Source organism: Mandrillus leucophaeus, unplaced genomic scaffold, assembly GCF_000951045.1.
Source record: "Mandrillus leucophaeus isolate KB7577 unplaced genomic scaffold, Mleu.le_1.0 Scaffold43, whole genome shotgun sequence".
NCBI lineage: Eukaryota > Metazoa > Chordata > Mammalia > Primates > Cercopithecidae > Mandrillus > Mandrillus leucophaeus.
The window spans coordinates 111916-129329 of record NW_012104587.1 but is presented as its reverse complement, the minus strand read 5'-3'; the positions used below and the strand labels follow the sequence as shown (position 1 = coordinate 129329).

The window sequence follows — 17414 nt, the reverse complement described above, 5'->3', positions numbered from 1 at the left end:
TTTTGAGACGGAGTCTTGCTCTGTTGCCTAGGCTGGAGTGCAGTGGCGTGATCTCGGCTCACTGCAAGCTCCACCTCCTGGGTTCACGCCATTCTCCTGCTTCAGCTTCCTGAGTAGCTGGGACTACAGGTGCCCACCACAACGCCCGGCTAATTTTTGGTATTTTTAGTAGAGACGGAGTTTCACCATGTTAGCCAGGATGGTCTCGATCTCCTGACCTCGCGTGATCCGCCCACCTCAGCCTCCCAAAGTGCTGGAATTACAGGCGTGAGCCACCGCGCCCGGCCTGAGCTGTAGTTTTTAACCAGCTCTAGAGAACAGGAGATTGAAGCCTCTCATGGTTTAGTCAGGCCACTGAATGAGGGACTTGCTTGCTTTTCCGGGATCTATCTTTTTTTCTTTTTTCTTTTTTTTCTTTTTTTGAGATGGAGTTTTGCTCTTGTCACCCAGGCTGGAGTGCAGTGGCATGATCTTGGCTCACTGCAACCTCTGCCTCCTGGGTTCAGGCTATTCTCCCGCCTCAGTCTCCCAAGTAGCTGAGATTACAGTTGCCTGCCATCATACCCAGCTAATTTTTGTATTTTTTAGTAGAGATGGGGTTTCACCATGTTGGTCAGGCTGGTCTCGAACTCCTGACCTCAGGTGATCCACCTGCCTCTGCCTCCCAAAGTGCTGGGATTACAGGTGTGAGCCACCGTGCCCAGCCTGGGATCCATCTTTGTAATCTTTGTCCCATGCTTTCAAATCTATGCCTTGGGGCCCCGATGAGCCTCATTTTCCCCACTTGCAAAATGGCAATACAATGCCATTGATGATAGCAGCCTATCATGTGCAGTTCACATGTATCATCTCATTTTGTTCTTACAAGTTTGTGAGGTGGGCTCTGTTATGTCCCTTTTACAGATGAGGAAATTGAGTTAGAAAGGAGAGGCCAAACAGCTAAGAGGCAGAGCCTGGATTTGGACCTATGTTGCCTGACCTTAGTACCTGTGTTTTTGACAGCCAGCCTCAGTTGTAACAATTCAGTTTGATGAAATAATGACTGTCACGATGCTTTTTAGCCTGGAAACCACAAACAAGCTGAATTTATTATTGTAAAAATAGAATGAGAGGTCTAAGAAACCTGCTTCTCCCCTCCACTTTTTTTTTTTTTTTGGGGGAGACAGGGTTTCCCTCTTTTTCAGGCTAGAGTGCAGTGGGATGATCATAGCTTGCTGCAGCCTTGAACTGTTGGGCTCAAGTGATCCTCCCACCTCAGCCCCTAAGTAGCTGAGAGTACAGGCATGTGCCACCACGCCCGGGTAATTTATTTTTATTTTTATTTTTTTGTGGAGACAGGATCTTGCTATGTTGCCCAGGCTGGTCTTGAACTTCTCGCCTCCCAAAGTGCTGACATGAGCCACGGTGCCCAGCCCTTCTCCCTTTTTAATTTGAATCTATTTATTTTTTTCTCTCTGTGGCCCAGGCTAGATCGCAGTGGCGTGATCATAGCTCACCGTAACCTCAAACTCCTGGTCTCAAGCAGTCCTCCCACCTTGGCTTCCCAAAAAGTGCTGGAATTACGGGCATGAGCCACGTTGCCCGACCCCTCCTCCCTTTTTAACTGGCCCTTCTCTCCTCCCTTCGTGGCTGACTGTTATCCCACAAATTATGGGAGGATAAAAGATGCCAAGGAGTTGATACCAGTGCCCTAGCATTTCCTGTTCCCTTGCTGGGAAACCGTGTATGATCCTATCAGGGTTATTCCCTGATGTCTGGGTGAGCACGAAGGGAGAGGCTGAGCCCTGGGACTGCCCTCTCCTGGATGCTAAGCCCTAGGACTGCTCTCTCCTGCAGCATCACTGGTGTACCGCCTGCCCCAGTCGTGGGTGGGGCCCAAACTGCCCTGGAAACTCCTCCATGCAGCGCTGCACCTGATGGCCTTCATCCTCACTGTTGTGGGGCTGGTTGCTGTCTTTACGTTTCACAACCATGGAAAGATTGCCAACCTCTACTCCTTGCACAGCTGGCTGGGCATCACCGCTGTCTTCCTCTTCGCCTGCCAGGTGGGTTCTCTGCGCTCCTCCTCGAGGTTCCTAGAGCCATGAGCTCTGGTTGGGGGTTCACTTGCATGAGCACCAAATATTCCTTCTGCTCACTGCCTGGAGAGAGCCTTGGAGGTTGTATCCTGTAGAATTGACAGTTTCTTCCAGGGCTGTGGGAGGTCAGTGGCCTGAACTTACTCTGTTCCTTTTATCCCTCCCATTGCCCGTCTCTTGTCCCAGAGCCCTCTCTGCTAACTTTGTCATGGCACGTACCATGCGGACTCTAATCAGCCATCTGGCTTCCACTTTCCCCACTCCCACCTCTGTGAACCGAAAGAATTCTAGAAGTGCTTCCCATATTCTGATCTCAGGCCTGTGCAAGTGAGGAGTTTTGAGCAAGGACTGGAAGGAAGCAGAGACAAACAAGGTGGTTAGGTTTGCTGGGAGTGGGATGGTAGCTAAGCATGTCATTTACTGTTCTTGTTGCTTGGGTAATAGGCCACATTGAGGAAGCTAGCATGGTGGTGGGCAATGGCTGGTGGGAGGGTCTGAGTTGTGAAAGAAGATCCAGGGAGTAGAGATGGGGAGGAGGCGCTGCTGGGGTGGGCTGTGCTTTGGTCACACACAGCACAGTTGGGTGCGTCCTCCCTTTTGTCCACAGTGGTGCCTGGGCTTTGCTGTCTTCCTCCTGCCCTGGGCGTCCGTGTGGCTGCGCAGCCTCCTGAAACCCATCCACGTCTTTTTTGGAGCCGCCATCCTCTCTCTGTCCATCGCATCCGTCATTTCCGGCATTAATGAGAAGCTTTTCTTCAGTTTGTGAGTGCAGTGGGGTCCCCAACTCTAAGGTGAAGAGGAGGGAATAGGGTCTTCAAAAGATACACCCTGTGATCACAGGACTCACCCAAGGGAGGAGAGCTTTTGGGGTTGGGCCCATTCCTGATCTGGAAGGTAACAGAATTGATCTTTCTTTAGGTTGAAATTGGTAAGTCAGCAGATATTTATTGAGCATCAGTTTGATTTAGCACCTGCTGTGTGTCAGAAACTGTCCTAAGCACCTTACATTTAATCCTGTCCACCACCCTACATCATTGGTATTGTTGTCATTGCTATTTTCTTTTTTTTTGAGATGGAGTCTCGCTCTGTCGCCCAGGCTGGAGCACAGTGGCACAATCTTGGCTCACTGCAACCTCCACCTGCCGGGTTCAAGCAATTCTCCTGCCTCAGCCTCCCAAGTAGCTGGGTCTACAAGAACGCGCCACCATGCCCGGCTAATTTTTTGTATTTTTAGTAGAGATGGGGTTTCACCATGCTGGGCAGGCTGGTCTCAAACTCCTGACCTCGTGATCCGCCCGCCTCAGCCTCCCAAAGTGCTGGGATTACAGGCGTGAGCCGCCGTGCCTGTAATGCCATCATTGCCATTTTCAATTGGAACAGATTCTGCAATAGGACTGTTCAGGTAAAAAGGGAAAAAAAAAACAAAACAAAACAAATGAGGGAACAGAGGGGTTACGTAAACTTACCCAACGGCACACAGCCAGTAAGTGGCAGAGCTGAGGCTTGAGTTAGGCAGTCTGACTCTAGAGCCTTGCATGCCTTACCACTACTGTCCATTTTTTTGAGGCAGTGGGGTGTAGTGAAAAGCAACTAGGACTTAAGGTCAGACTGTGGTTTTGATCTTGGCTGTGCCATTTACTAATTATGCATCTTTGGGCAAGTTAATTTCATTGCTTTGAGCTTCAGTTTCCTCATGGGTAAAAGGATTATTACAGCTGGGTGCAGTGGCATGCACCTGTAGTCCCAGCTACTAGTGAGGCTGAGGTGGAAGGAGTCCAGCCTGGGCAACGTAGGAAGACCCTCTCTCTCCTTTTATCCCCCCCCGCCAAGAGATAGCATCTCACTCTGTTGCCTAGGTTGGAGAGCAATGGTGTCACCATAGCTTACTGCAGCATCAAACTTCTGCACTCAAGCGATCTTCCCAATTTAGCCTCCCAAGTAAGCTAGGACTACAGGCATGGACCACCTCACCCAGCTAAGCTTTATTTTTGTAGAGACAGGATCTCACTATGTTGCAATGTTGCACAGGCTAGTCTGGAACTCCTGGGGTAAAGCAATCCTCATGTCTTGGCCTCCCAAAGTGCTGGGATTACAAGAGTGAGCCACTGTGCCTGGCTCATTATACAAATATTTGCAGGGACTTAGAAAGGGTGTTAAAATTCTAGATCACATGTGGCCCCGGGAAGGTTTTCTCACCTTCTCTTAGTGACATCGAGTCTCCACTAGACAAAAATAGGTGGAAAAATCTCTTGAGGGCTCACATTGTTTTGTCATCTTCAGGAAAAACACCACCAGGCCATACAACAGCCTGCCCAGTGAGGCGGTCTTTGCCAACAGCACCGGGATGCTGGTGGTGGCCTTCGGGCTGCTGGTGCTCTACATCCTTCTGGCTTCATCTTGGAAGCGCCCAGAGCCAGGGATCTTGACCGACAGACAGGTATGGGTTCCAGTCCCACATTCCAGGGTGAGACAGGGCCAGGTTTAGAGAAGGATCTCCCACAAAAGGCTGGGGCCTTGACAAGAAGACTAACCCTGTGGCACAGTGGGAAACCAAGTAACTTGAGGGTGGAGTTAGGGTGGCTGATGGGGAGCACTGGTTCCAAACCAGCACATCCCAGCGAAATGCTGGGACTCCCCAGGTTCTGTCCTTTGGGCGACAGAATTTCCCCCCAAATTACTGTGGTTCTGTGGGGTGAAGTGTGGCCTTATCTTCTTCCCCAAGGAAGGGCTTGACTATGACAAGGGTGTGTGATTTCTCCTTTACCAGCCTGGGGGCTAGTCTAGTGGGATGGGTACGTGGTGACCAGCTGAGTGCTCGGAGCAGGTCTTGATGGGATGTAGGGAGATGGGGTGTGTACCAGGCTCAGGGACTTTGGGGCTTCCCTGAGGGATGTGGTGGCTTGGGTGGGGACCACCCTGCAGGTTGGGGGTCTCTTTGAATAGCTTGGGCCTGGTGTGACTCCTGCATCATGTCATTAACTCCTCGGCATCTGCCTGTCTTTCCAGCCCCTGCTGCATGATGGGGAGTGAAGCAGCAGGAAGGGGCTCCCAGGAGCTCCTGGTGGTGCAGCCTGTGTCCCCCAGAAGCTCTGCTCTTCCCAGGGCTCCCAGCTGGTTTCAGCAGGCAACTTTCTTCGAATGCTGGGCCCAAACTTCTTGCCTGGGTACTGGGCCTGCCTTCTCCAGCCGCTTGCTGCCTGTCTGCTTTTCTTGGTGGCTTTGGCTTCCGTTCTCCTTGGCATCAGCCTCTCAGGTCCTCCATTCACACGAGGTCCTCCTTGCTCTGGCCACTCTTGCTGCTCCTGTCTGAAGAAATCAGACTGATTTCCTCTTAAGACTCCTAGGGATGTGGTGAAGAGCTGGGACTCAAGTGCAGTCCACGATGTGAACCATGAGGGAGGTGAGGTGTCCGTCCGCTTCCCCCATAAAGGCGTGCATTTCAGTTAGGCTGCCCCGCCACAGAGCAGGCTTCATCTGGATGAAGCCCCGTCTGGATGTGAGGTGGGGTGGAGACATCATGGGGTGATTGCAGAAGCGGGGAGTGGTGGCCCACACAGCTTCTGCTGAGGAGCTGACTGCTCTGAGCTGTTCTGTTTCGTATTGCTGCTCTGTGTCTGCGTGTATTGTGACCGCGCGGCTCCACCTCTTCCAGCTGCTGCTACAGCCGAGGCCTGGATCCCGGCCTTTCCCTGTGACTTACATGCCTGTCACCGGCAGGCAGCCCTACGAATCCTGGTAACCTGCTCTCCCAAGAACAGAGCCTGTCCCCAGATGTCCCAGTAGCGATGAGTAACAGGTGGCTGTAGACTTCCTTTACTTCCCCTTGCTGGATCAGGGCCTTCCTGCCTCCTGCTGGGCAGATCTGGCCTTGCTCTCTTGGCAGGGCCCCAGCCCCTCTGATCACTGCAGCTCACCATGCAACTGATGCCAAAGTTGTGGTGTCCTGTGTGCAGCAGCCCTGGGAGCCACTGCCACCTTCAGAGGGGTTCCTTGCTGAGACCCACATTGCTTCACCTGCCCCCACCATGGCTGCTTGCCTAGCCCAACCCAGTGTTCTGTGCCATGCTAGAGCTTGAGCTATTGTTCTTCAGAGGAGGAAATACGGTGGGGAGGGGGAAGGGTCTTGCTCCTCTCCTAAGTGTTGCTGCTGTGGCTTTTTTGCCTTCTCCAAAGATGCACTGCCAGGTCCCAAATTCCAGACTGCTGTGCTTAGTAGGCAAGTGAGAAGCCTGGGGTTTGGAGCCCACCTACTCTCTAGCAGCATCAGCATCCTACTCCTGGCAACATCAGGCCAACTGTCTGCCCCAGCCTCACATTGCCAGATGTTGGCAGAAGGGCTAATATTGAACATCTTGATTGGCTGGAGCCTTCAAAGCCACTGGGATGTCCTCCAGGCACCTAGGTCCCATGACCAGCTCCCTGTCGCCATAGGGGTAGGCATTTCACTGGTTTATGAAGCCCGAGTTTCATTAAATATGTTAAGAATCAAAGCTGTCTTTGTTCAGCCTGCTATAACAAAAATATAATAGCCTGGGTGGCTTAAACAACAAGCGTTTATTTCTCACAGTTCTGTAGGCTATAGACATCCAAGATCAAGACACTGGCAAATGTGGTGTGTGGCAAGCGCCAGCTTCCTCAGAGACCGTCTTCTCACCGTAACCTCACATGGTGGAAAGGGCGTGAGAGCTCTCTGGGGCTCCACCCTCATAACCCAACCACCTCCCAAAGGCCCCACGTCCTAACACTACCATAGTGGGGGTGAGCCTTTCAACACAGGAATTTGCGGGGGGGACATATTCATTCAGTCTCTAATAGCAGCCCTCTGATGAAATGATGCTGTAGTTAAATGAGTTCTGGGCCAATTTGTAAAAGCCTCAGGACAGGTCTGACCCTCACAGACCTAGGGAGGGGCCAACTGGAAGGCACCAAAGATCCACATGATCCTCTGTCTTCATGGAATGGCATGTGTGGATTCACATGCAGCTCATTTATGTGCGGATGTCCTTAATTGCTAATGGCACTTGCTTATCTCACGAGGAAGGAAATTTTTCCTATTTCATAATCTGAGAAAACAAGACTCAAAAAGGTTAAGTGACTAGGTTGAGGTCACCCAGCCAGGAAGTGACAGAGCTGGGATCCACAGGCCACCGTCTGAGGCCAGCCTCCTTCGCAGCTGCTGGGCACACACCCCTGTGCAGGACGCCTTGTGGTCAGGGACATATGGTGCAGCTGACAGACAGGACCCTGGGTAGAGAAGCCCAGGCACTGGGGGAGCCTACAGCCAATTTGGGCGAAGTAGGTGACGGGGGTTGGGGGGCACAGGAGGCTGTTTCCTACCAGCTAGTGGTGAAGCGGATGATCTGGGAGGGGCTGGGGGCCCAACCCTTGTGATAACTCCCAGTGAGTGAGCACTTGGACTGTGCTGGGCTTCATCTTCATCAGTTCATTGGAATCCTTTCATGTCCCCGTGAGGTGGGTACCATTCTGATTTTACAGATCCCAAGGGGCTAAAAAATAGGCCTTAGCTCATGTAACCAGGTTAAAGCAGAACCAGATTTCAGATCATGTGTATAAGTCAACAGCCAGTGCCTTTAACCACTCCCTACCCTACATGCGTGCCAGGCACGTGCTATTGGTCTCCACATGCACAGAATGCCCCTTCTCACCCTGGTGCTATCAGTGATTGCTCTAGAAAGAGACCTAGGGGCTGGCTTGGCCACAGCCCTCCTCTCCCCTCCCCTCCCCTCGCTCTGTTGCCCAGGCTGGAGTATAGTGGCATGATCACAGCTCACTGCAGCCTCGACCACCTGGGCCCAAGCCATCCTCCCAACTCAGCCTCCCGGGAAGTTAGGACTACAGGCACACACTACCATGCCTGGCTGATTTTGTATTTTTTGGTAGAGCCAGGGTTTCACCATGTTGCCCAGGCTGGTCTTGAACTCCTGAGTGTAAGGGATCCCAAAGTGCTGGTATTGCAGGTGTGAGCCACCATGCCCGGCCTGGCTGCATTTTCTAATCTACAACTGAACCTTAGACATGATGATTTATTTTCCTTCTGGTGTCCCAAATGCCCATTTGACTCCCAAGGAGCCAATGAATTGTTAATTCGATGCTGAGAAAAGCCTACCTACCATTCTTACATGAATCAGGTGTGTGTACTGGAAAGGGGACAGGTCGGGGGTCTCGGTGGAAGCAGCCCAGCTGAGGAGACACTGATTTAGGGGCTCAGGTAATAAAGATCTGCCTGGTAGAAGATGGCTCATGATGCCTGCAGCCAGGGCTGTGGGCCCCTTTGTTTACATGCATGGGAAAAGGTCCCTCAGAGGAGGCAGTGGCTTTCTTGCTTCCATGTATTATAGTTTATTAACTTTCTTTTCCATGCTCATTGGGATTAAGGTGCAGAAGGCATTTCACAGAGAGTCTTAAAACCAAATTAGGATTGCCAGATAAAGGCTGCACAAGGAAAATGCCTTATCTCTGAAGCCCAGAACTGGCAGGGGAGGGCATGACCCAGGGACTCCACCCTCTCACAAAGGGAAAGGGCATGCTGGAGAGGCACGGGGACCCACTCCAGCTCGCTCTGGGTGCTGTCTGTAGTTCTGGAAGCTTGGTGGAGGATTTCCTGCTCAACTTAGAGGGTGGGCCAATGGAGCCAGGCCAGGGGAAAGTGACGGTTGGAAGGCAGAAGTGACAAAGGCCACCTCAGCACAGCAGTGAGAGGAGCTGAGGCCAAGGGAGGCAGTCACACACCCTAGCTCTGCAAGACCTCCAGGATGGCCCGGAGGATGGCAGCAGCTGCCACTGCCCCGGGGTCTGGCTGCTCCAGCCGTGCTGAGCTGATATAACTGGCTCTTCCGGCTCCAGCTTCCATATTCTTGGTGGCCTCTGCTGCAGCTTCGGCACTCTGGGGGATGGGGTGTGGGAGCAGGTTCAAGGGCAGGCCATCAGGCCTCCTCCTTCCTGCCATGGGCAGAACGTCTCTGCCGTGCAGCCTGGCCCTGCATGCTCTTGCCCTGGCTCTGCCAGCACCCTCTGCTCTGTCACCAAATGGAAAGTTACCTCTCATCTACTTCCAGCAGGGAAAAGGGTCACCATTCACTGAGGCCCTGTCACATCCCAGGCAGTGTGCAGGGCTCTACATATTTCCTTAGCCACATAACCACCTTCTGAGATAGGTGCTCATCTCCATTGTACAGAGAAGGAAACTGTGATCCAGGAAGGTTATTAACTTGCTCAGGGTCACATGGAGACAGGAGTCTGGTGGCTAGAAGCCTGTCTCCCTGGGTGGCTGGGCCCAGCCTCACTCACCTTGACTGCTTTGGTCAGGACTTGCAACAGATCAGCTCCTGGGCTCTTCCAGGCTTGGAGCTCCTGCCCTGCTGCCCACAGAGAATCCAGCTGGACAAGGTGAGGGAGAGGGGGCTGAGCACAGGCCCTGCAACTGAGGGTGCTCTTTAGGGTTTACAGGCTCAAAAGGAGAAAGGTCTAGGGCCACAGCCCGAGTACACACCATAGTCCTGTCCCCTGGGGCAGCCTTTCCATACCTAGCAGGGAGAGAATGAAAGAGGCTCACTATAGGGAACCAAGGGAATCACTCTGAGGGTGGGGCTAGGGCCTGCAGGGGGCAGATGTCACCAACCACCTCCCCCAGCCCACCCCTGGTCTGATGCACAGGGCCCCGGCTCACTTCTGCATGGCTTCCAGGCCGGCATCCATGGCAGCAGACCAGGCTGGGAGGCTGGTCTTGACCTTGAGGGGCTGGGCAGCCGCAGTCAGGAACAGGCCATAGAGCTGGGGAGGATGAGAACACTGAGCATGTGGTGCTGGCCTGGACCCCAGCGGGCCCAGCCACCTCCCTGTCAGCCCTTCAGCCCCCAGGCACCCACCTACCTCCCTGTCAGCCCTTCAGCCCCCCGGCACCCACCTACCTCCCTGTCAGCCCTTCAGCCCCCAGGCACCCACCGCTCCAGATGAGCCTCCCATCTTCTCCAGGAGCAGGACAGACAACTTGGAGAGCAGCTGGGCAGGGCTGGCAGGGGGTGGGCCCTCCTTCAGCCACTCCCGGATTGCTGCAGGCACAGAGAGACGGGGAGGAATTCAGAGACCCTCCCTCCATCTGCTAGACTTCCAGCCAGCACCAATGACGGCTGGAAAAGGCTGACAGGGAGGTGAAATGAAGGCTTCCCAAGATCCCTTTCCACATTCAGTGTGCAGTCTAGAGAGGGGCTGGACTGTAGAACTGAAAGGGGCCTGGGGAGGTGAGGCCTGCCTCGAAGCCCCTCCACCTGACACTGTGTACTCTGCTTCCTGGCTTGGTTTTTTCTCCTTAGCCCTTTGTGCTAACATCCTCTGTTTTACTGATTTATCTTGTTGACTGTCTTCCACCCAGAACATAAGCCATGAGGGCAGTGATTTCTGTCTGCTCTGTTCACTACTGTATCCACAGTTGAGAGCAGTGCCTGCCCCATGGCAGACACCAAATACCTTTTTCTCGAATGAATGATGCTGGACAGTTAAGAGCTTTTCACTGGTCTGGGTAAACTGAGAAAAATAAGGACAACAGAATATGTTTTGCTTGAGTTGTAAGTTATTCACTGTGAAGGATTTCATTTAATTCTAAGATAATAACCTCATACATTTGTGCTATTAAGAAGGTCACTGTCGGCCAGGTACAGTGGCTTATGCCTGTAATCCCAGCACTTTGGGAGGCCAAGGTGAGCGATGGCTTGAGGTCAGGAGTTAGAGAGCAGCCTGGCCAACATAGCGAACCCTGCCTCCACTAAAAACACAAAAATTTAGCCAGGCGTGGCTGCGCACGCCTGTAATCTCAGCTAGTCGGGAGACTGAAGCAGGAGAATTGCTTGAACCCGGCGGGACGGAGGCTGCAGGGAGCTGAGATCACGCCATTGGACACTCCAGCCCGGTAACAGAGTAAGACTCCTTCTTAAAAAAAAAGAAAAGTCCCTGTCTTCAAGGCAACAGGTGGAAGGGGGCCTAGGGTTTTGTGGATGACCTAACTTGGAAAAGTCCCTGGCACCAACCTCTGGCTGCACGGCTGTGGGTGGTGCCACAGTCGCCATCACCAGCAGCCCGGTCCAGGGCATTCAGGTGTTCCTCCAGGCCCAGGAGGGTGCTGCACACCCGTTCCAGCACCAGCGCCATCCGCTTCGAGGCTGAGCCTAGAAAGGGAGGATGGTGAAGAAAAGGCCCACCAGGCCCTTCTCACAACCACACTTGACTGGGGTGGGAGATGTGGGTGCCAGGGCCCCTACCCACCCCACCGCATACCCCTGCATCCTTTGGGAAGCCTGTCCCTTCCCCAGAGGCAGGAGTTGGTACCTCCTACAGCAGTGGAATCAAGGGCCTCCTGGGGCTCGGCAGGGGCTACCCGGTTCCGCTTCCGCCCAGTAATGGAGACTGCGGCCACGTTAGGCCAGGCTACTGCAGTGGTTTCAGCATCTAAGAGCAGCAAGATAACTCTCTTAGACATGGCTGTCCAGCCAGGGATTCAGCAGGGCTTGGACCCCTCCATCCTGGCCCTGGTGGACTGGCTCCCTCAGCAGCCCTGGAGGAAGGGAGTCCACCTCAACAAGCATGGACTGAGTGCCTACTGTGTACAGGGGTATGGAGAGAGGGTCCCTAGGAAAAGGGTCAGGCCTATCTGAGGAGGATCCTAATACCAACTCCTCCTAGTACCAGTGACAGCTGGAGAAGGCTGGAGAAGCCCAGAAAGGTCCTTCTTCACAGGCTGCAGAGCCCTGATTGTCACGGTCAGCCCTGATGGAGTCTCCAAGTCTCCCTGACTCCTTCCAGCTACAAGGAGCCCTGGCTTGGGTGACCCCAGGTTCCAAGTCTCACCTATCAGTTTCAGGAGAGGCTCATCCACCAGCAGGAGGGTGAGAGAAATGCCAGGCATCTCCAGTGCTGACATGAAGGTGCCCACCAGGGCACGGGCAATCTTCACCCCGCGGCCCTCTGCAATACCAGAGCATGGCGGTCCAGAAGGGAAAAATGGGCATCAGGGAAAGAAACAAAAGAAAAGCAAGGACCTTGGAAGCTGGGGCACTGAGGTCAGGACGGGGATGGCCTGATTTCCTCCTGGCAGGCATCCCTCAACCCCACAAATGACCATGTTCCCTGGAGGTGTCCCCTACTTCACGGCAGATGAGCAATTACAGGTCTCATTTACTCAGTTCGTGCCAGGTGCTGGGTGCTGTGTGGAGTGCCTTACATATGTTTAATCTCACTTAATCCTCACAACAACGGTATAATGCAGGTACCATTATTATTACCCCAAATTTGCAGACAAGAAAATAAACAGAGGCTCAAGGTATCCAGCAATTAGGTGGCAGAGAGACGATTTAACTCAGACTTATCCGACGCACAGTCCGTGTTCTCTGCCATCACAAGGCCCTCCCTCAGCCCTTTCCAGAGGGCTGTAGGCTCCCCTTCCCAGTGCATGGCTCACCCAGGGAGCGAACGGCAGCATCGGCTATGATGCCCAATTCCAGGAATGACAGGCCACCCAGGTTGTTGACCATCATCACAACTGAAGAGCCTGTGGGTAGACATGACACCCCAGGTGAGACCCTCTGGGCGTCTCCTGCCCAGAGGTGTAGGAAGGGTTGGGAGACGTGGGCGAGAGGCTACCCACCGGGCTGCACAGGCACATGGGACGCATTGGTGGTGTCTGTCATGTGGTCGAGCATGAGTTTCACAATCTCATCAGCAGTTGCCATCTGTCACAGGGAGCCAGGAATGAGCTACATCTGGGAGGCCTTGGCCTTAGGGTGGCCTGCGCCAGGGCGACCACTTACCTTTATCCGGCGCACACCAGCTTCCCCGTGGATCCCTGCGGATAGACGTGGTCACTGCTGACCCACTCAGGGCCTGGGGATTTGTTCATTGTTTTTATCAAGGACCCACACAGTGCTGGACTCACACAGTAAGTGGGCGGGAGTCGGGGATGGAAAGGGACAGAATAATGAAAAACATGGTCTCTGTTCTCTGGGAGCTCGTGGCTTGGTGGTGGAGATAGCTTTAACTGGAGGTAGTCAGGGTGGAAGCACAGGGGAGGAAGCAGAAAGCTTTGCAGCCAGGGGATCTTTGAAGAGCCCTTGAAAGAAGGGTGTATTCTGGCAGGGACAGGAGGACCTGGGAATGGTAGGCAAAGGCAAGGAGGTGGGCAGCGTACAGAGCTCCACGTGGCCAGAGCCCTGGGTGTAGACGGCAAAGCCGGTAGGAATCAGGTAGGTTGGGCCAGGCTGGGCCTCAAATGCCCAAGTAAAAATGCTAAGACCACCTGGGGAGAGGAGCAGGTTGATGGCTCTCAGGGTATACAAGGTGGGCAAAGTCCAGGGCTAAGGGGCAGGCAGGGCTGGGATGGGCGGCCACAAGCTTACCCAGGCCCAGCTCCACCTCATCGGCTGAGAGCTCGAAGGTGGGTTTGGAACCAGGGACGCTGCAGGAGGATAAGCTCACCCCCAGGGTACCTATGAGAAACAAGGCATGAAGGGATGACTGTTCCACTCTTCAGCACTGGGCATCAGGAAGGGCGGCAGCAGCATCTCAGAAGCCCTGCCCACAGACACCCTCTTCTCTGAGAAAGCTGCCGGACTCTCCACCTCAGCCATGGTACCCAAGGCCACCAGTCCCCAGGAGCTCCCCCAGGGATACCTTCCCTAGACCCCTGGGAAATAACCTGGGGAGCACCACTAGGCAGCCAACAGGAACCTGCTCCTCATCCCGGGGATGTCCCAACCTTCCCCACTCTCCTGCCCATCTCCCAGGCCGGCACTCACCCATGGCCTGGGCGACCACGTTCACCCGCTTTGTGATCTCCTCCAGCCCCACACCTGCCTCAGCCAGAGCACCTGCCACCTGCAGCCATACAGAGTTAAAAGCCCCAGTGGGGCGGGTATCACTGTACCACGTGGGGTAGAAGACAGACAGGGGGTGAGTTTCTTGTTGGGAAAGGGGAACCTCTTACGATTTCCACACTCAACCTGGCCCATCACATTTAGGGCAGAAGAGCAAACTCCCGCCATTCACATTGTACCTGCCAGAAATCTTCAAAAATTCTAGTCTGTTGGAGTCAGAAGAGACTTTACAAATGGGGAAATGGACTCAGAGAGGGGAGGTGACTTGTCCAATGTCACACAGCCAGTGGGTGGCCAGTTTCCCAACTCTAGAGTTCCAGAGTTCTCTCTCCCACAGCCTTGCTATTGTGGGTCACTTTACCCATCTATCCATCCATCCATCCAGTCAATTTTTACCAAGCATCTAGCATATGCTGAAAAGGAAAAAAGGCAACTAAGTCACAGTCCCCACCTTCAAGAACTCACAGCCTGGAGAGAGGCTAGGGAAGCAGACACGCACAGATGGAAAATTTATGTGAAGTGGTAATTACAATTACACTAGGAGGGGCTGCCAGCCAGCTCAGGGTACTGGGGAGATGTAGATCAGGGAGAGCCTTCCAGGTGGGGAGACATCAGAGTTGGGCCTCTGCAGAATGGTAGGAGTTAGCCAGGCCAAAAGGAGGCTGGACAAGGAAAGAATTTTCCAGGCCACAGACACTGCATAAGCAAAGCCAGAGATGACCCACAGCCTGGTAGGTACAGGAGCTGGCGTGAATGGACCGTAAGAGTAAGGCAATGATGGCAGGGTACGGTGGCTCACGCTTGTCATCCCAGCACTTTGGGAGGCCGAGGAGGGCAGATCATTTGAGGTCAGGAGTTCGAGACCAGCCTGGCCAACATGGTAAAACCCCATCTCTACTAAAACTACAAAAATTAGCCAGGCGTGGTGGCAGGCGCCCGTAATCCCAGCTACTGGGGAGGCTGAGGAAGGAGAATCGCTTAAACCTGGGCAGCGGAGACTGCAGTGAGCCAAGATTGCGCCACTGCATTCCAACCTGGGCAACGGAGTAAGACTCTGTCTCAAAAGAAAAATAAATTAAAAAATAAATAAATAAAAGAAAATTTAAAAAGAGGAAGGCAGGGATGATGGGAGATGAAGGTGGGGAGTCAGGGAGCTGGGGTGAGGGCTTGTGTTGATTCCAAGGACCCAAGAAGGCTTTCAGTGGATGAACCTAGTCAGATACACATTTTAAAAAGACATCTCTGGCAGTCGTGTGAAGAATGGATGAGCAAGACCAGAAGGCAGGAAGCAGCAGGGGAGCCCAGTGAGGAGGTGGCTGCAGCCATTAGGCATGAGCAGATGACCCCCGAACCAAGGCAAAGCAGGAGGGCGGGGTCTGAGGAGGATGTGTGTTATATACATTTGGGAGTAGAAGCGCCAGAACTGGGCAACTGATTGCGTGTGGAGAAGAGAAGGGCACGAGGCTGGGAAAATGCCTGTATCTGGGCTTAGGTAGCTGAGGGGATGGCGGGGCCTTCTGAGATCAGGGAACACTGGAGAAAAAGAAGTAGCTTCTTGGGGAAGGGCTGGAAAGGTCCAGTTACAGGGTGCTGCCAGGCAAGGGAAGGCTGGAAGGGGCTGGCCAGTCTCTGTGTCCCCAGTGGAAGCCTACCTTGTGTATAAGCACCGTGCCACACAGCCCCCGCCGGCCTGCCTTCTTCAGGACGGTGAAGGCGCTGTCATCCCCGATCACCACCATCTCCACCGGGATGCCTTCAGCCCGGGCCTGCTCCCTGGCCAGGCCGAAGTTGAGCCGATCCCCAGTGTAGTTCTTCACGATGAGGAGGGTCCCCACTGCAGAAGCAGCCGGCAGGGCTCAGCACCCTTACTGTGCCCTCCCCGCTGCAGCCCCTCCTGCATGCCAGGCTTACCTGTGCCAGCCTGGGCCACTGCCCTGATGGCTGCCAGGATGCTGCCCACTGCTGGGGAGGTGAATACGGCTCCTGCGATGACCCCGGTCAGCATCCCCTTCCCTATGAAACCTGGAGGTGGAAGGGGTAGAGTGAGCATGGCAGGTGGGACTTGCGCCTGTAGTCACTGGGGCTTCCCATGCTCCGGGGGTCATGGTTTGGTGAGCCCTACTGTGTGCTTGGTGCTCAAAGATCCCCCAGGTCTTCAAATGGCTGACTCCTTCTTAGGAGGCACCTTAGAGAGGCCTTCTGGGACCTCCCAGCCTGAAGCAGTCACCAACTCCCTCCCCAGGAACTCACTGTTCCTTTGCCCTGTTTTACTGTCTGTACTAAGTCAGTTAGCACCCTCTGAAATGATCTCATTTCCTTTCGTGTTTACCTGGCTATTGTCTATCTCCCCTAAGTAGAATAAAAGCTCCACGAGGGCAGGGACCTTGCCTGTCTGCTTCATTGCTGTATCCCTAGTGCCCAGTACAGTGCCAGGTACACAATGGGCTCATGAGTGTTTGCCAAATGAATGGATTTTGCTGAAGGAAGACAGGAAGGGGACAAATGATGCGCATCCTAGTCCCTGCCCTCCAGCAGCCCTCAAGGAGAGTTCGCGTCCCTGGCTCCAGGTGTGGGACACGGCAGGTGGGAATTCAGAAGAGGGGTGCTGCTCTAGGCTGGAAGAGTCAGGAAGCCTTCACGGAAGAGGGGGTGGGTCTGCTGGGCCTGGAGGGTCCAGAAGATTCATGGAATCACTGACTCTCAGAGCTAGAAGGACTTGAGGGATTGTTTGGCCCAACTTCATAGTTTTGTAGATGTAGAAACAGATTCAGAGAGGCCGTGATGGGCCCCTGATCCCAGCCGGAGGGAGTGGGACAGTGGGAAGCAGCCCCAGTTCCTGACTCTGGGTTGGGCTCCGTCCTGCACCTCATGGCAGCACTGAGGATCTCACAGGAGGCCCTGTCCACTCCACCAGTACCCCCTGCCCCACCCCAGGGTACTCACCAGCATGGGCAGGCTCATGGCCAGAGCCCCCACCCGACAGCAGTGCCACCCGGCCCTTGAGGCTGTCCAGGTCAGAACGGAGGGCCACGCGGTGGCCCTGCAGCAGCTGCAGGTTGGGGTTGCAGGCCACCAGGCCAGCAAGGGCGTCATCAGCACAGCCAGCCACCGAGTTCACCAGCTTCTTGGAGGTCTGCAGGGGAGGAGTGAGAAGGATGTCAGAGTGTGGTCAGCACAGACACCCCCATCCTGCCCAGCCACACTGCTGTTGTGTAGACCCCTCTCCCGCATCCACCTACGAACTCCAGGAGCGTAGGACTTCCTTGAGTTGGGTGACAGGTGGGTATTTCTGTGAGTTTTCAATAATGTGTGACTTTCTATTCAGTACCTAATTTATGAAGTGTCTTGCACCATACCTTCAATTTATTCTGAAAAAATGGCTGCAATACAAAGAAAATGGGGGAGTTGTTGTCTGCAGTGTAAAATATTTTAATAAAACTGGGGCCCAACACCTTCT

The 17414-nt window shown here is 53.9% G+C and overlaps 2 protein-coding genes across 6 annotated transcripts in view; one reads left to right on the top strand and one right to left on the bottom strand.

The window, feature by feature from the left end:
• Positions 1-6568, top strand: part of LOC105549008 (cytochrome b ascorbate-dependent protein 3) — a 19492-nt gene extending 12924 nt beyond the window's left edge. For 3 of the 4 annotated variants that reach the window (XM_011993318.1, XM_011993319.1, XM_011993321.1), the window contains 4 exons: positions 1837-2045; positions 2686-2840; positions 4359-4515; positions 5731-6568. In XM_011993318.1, coding sequence (XP_011848708.1) covers positions 1837-2045; positions 2686-2840; positions 4359-4515; positions 5731-5817 — 608 coding nt within the window. In that variant the 3' untranslated portion in view covers positions 5818-6568. Of the gene's footprint in view, positions 1-1836; positions 2046-2685; positions 2841-4358; positions 4516-5084; positions 5304-5730 lie in introns of those variants that run through there. The other variant, XM_011993322.1, reaches the window with a different exon arrangement.
• Positions 6569-7950: 1382 nt separating this feature from the next.
• TKFC (triokinase/FMN cyclase) overlaps positions 7951-17414 on the bottom strand; it is a 15629-nt gene continuing 6165 nt past the window's right edge. The window contains exons 2-17 of one of the 2 annotated variants that reach the window (XM_011993324.1): positions 16901-17090; positions 15869-15979; positions 15610-15791; positions 13880-13958; positions 13481-13570; positions 12896-12930; positions 12733-12817; positions 12547-12636; positions 11937-12053; positions 11418-11537; positions 11120-11257; positions 10041-10147; positions 9766-9869; positions 9589-9622; positions 9387-9476; positions 7951-8982 (exon numbers count right to left, since the gene is read on the bottom strand). In XM_011993324.1, coding sequence (XP_011848714.1) covers positions 8830-8982; positions 9387-9476; positions 9589-9622; positions 9766-9869; positions 10041-10147; positions 11120-11257; positions 11418-11537; positions 11937-12053; positions 12547-12636; positions 12733-12817; positions 12896-12930; positions 13481-13570; positions 13880-13958; positions 15610-15791; positions 15869-15979; positions 16901-17090 — 1725 coding nt within the window. In that variant the 3' untranslated portion in view covers positions 7951-8829. The remainder of the gene's footprint in view (positions 8983-9386; positions 9477-9588; positions 9623-9765; positions 9870-10040; positions 10148-11119; positions 11258-11417; positions 11538-11936; positions 12054-12546; positions 12637-12732; positions 12818-12895; positions 12931-13480; positions 13571-13879; positions 13959-15609; positions 15792-15868; positions 15980-16900; positions 17091-17414) is intronic. The other variant, XM_011993323.1, reaches the window with a different exon arrangement.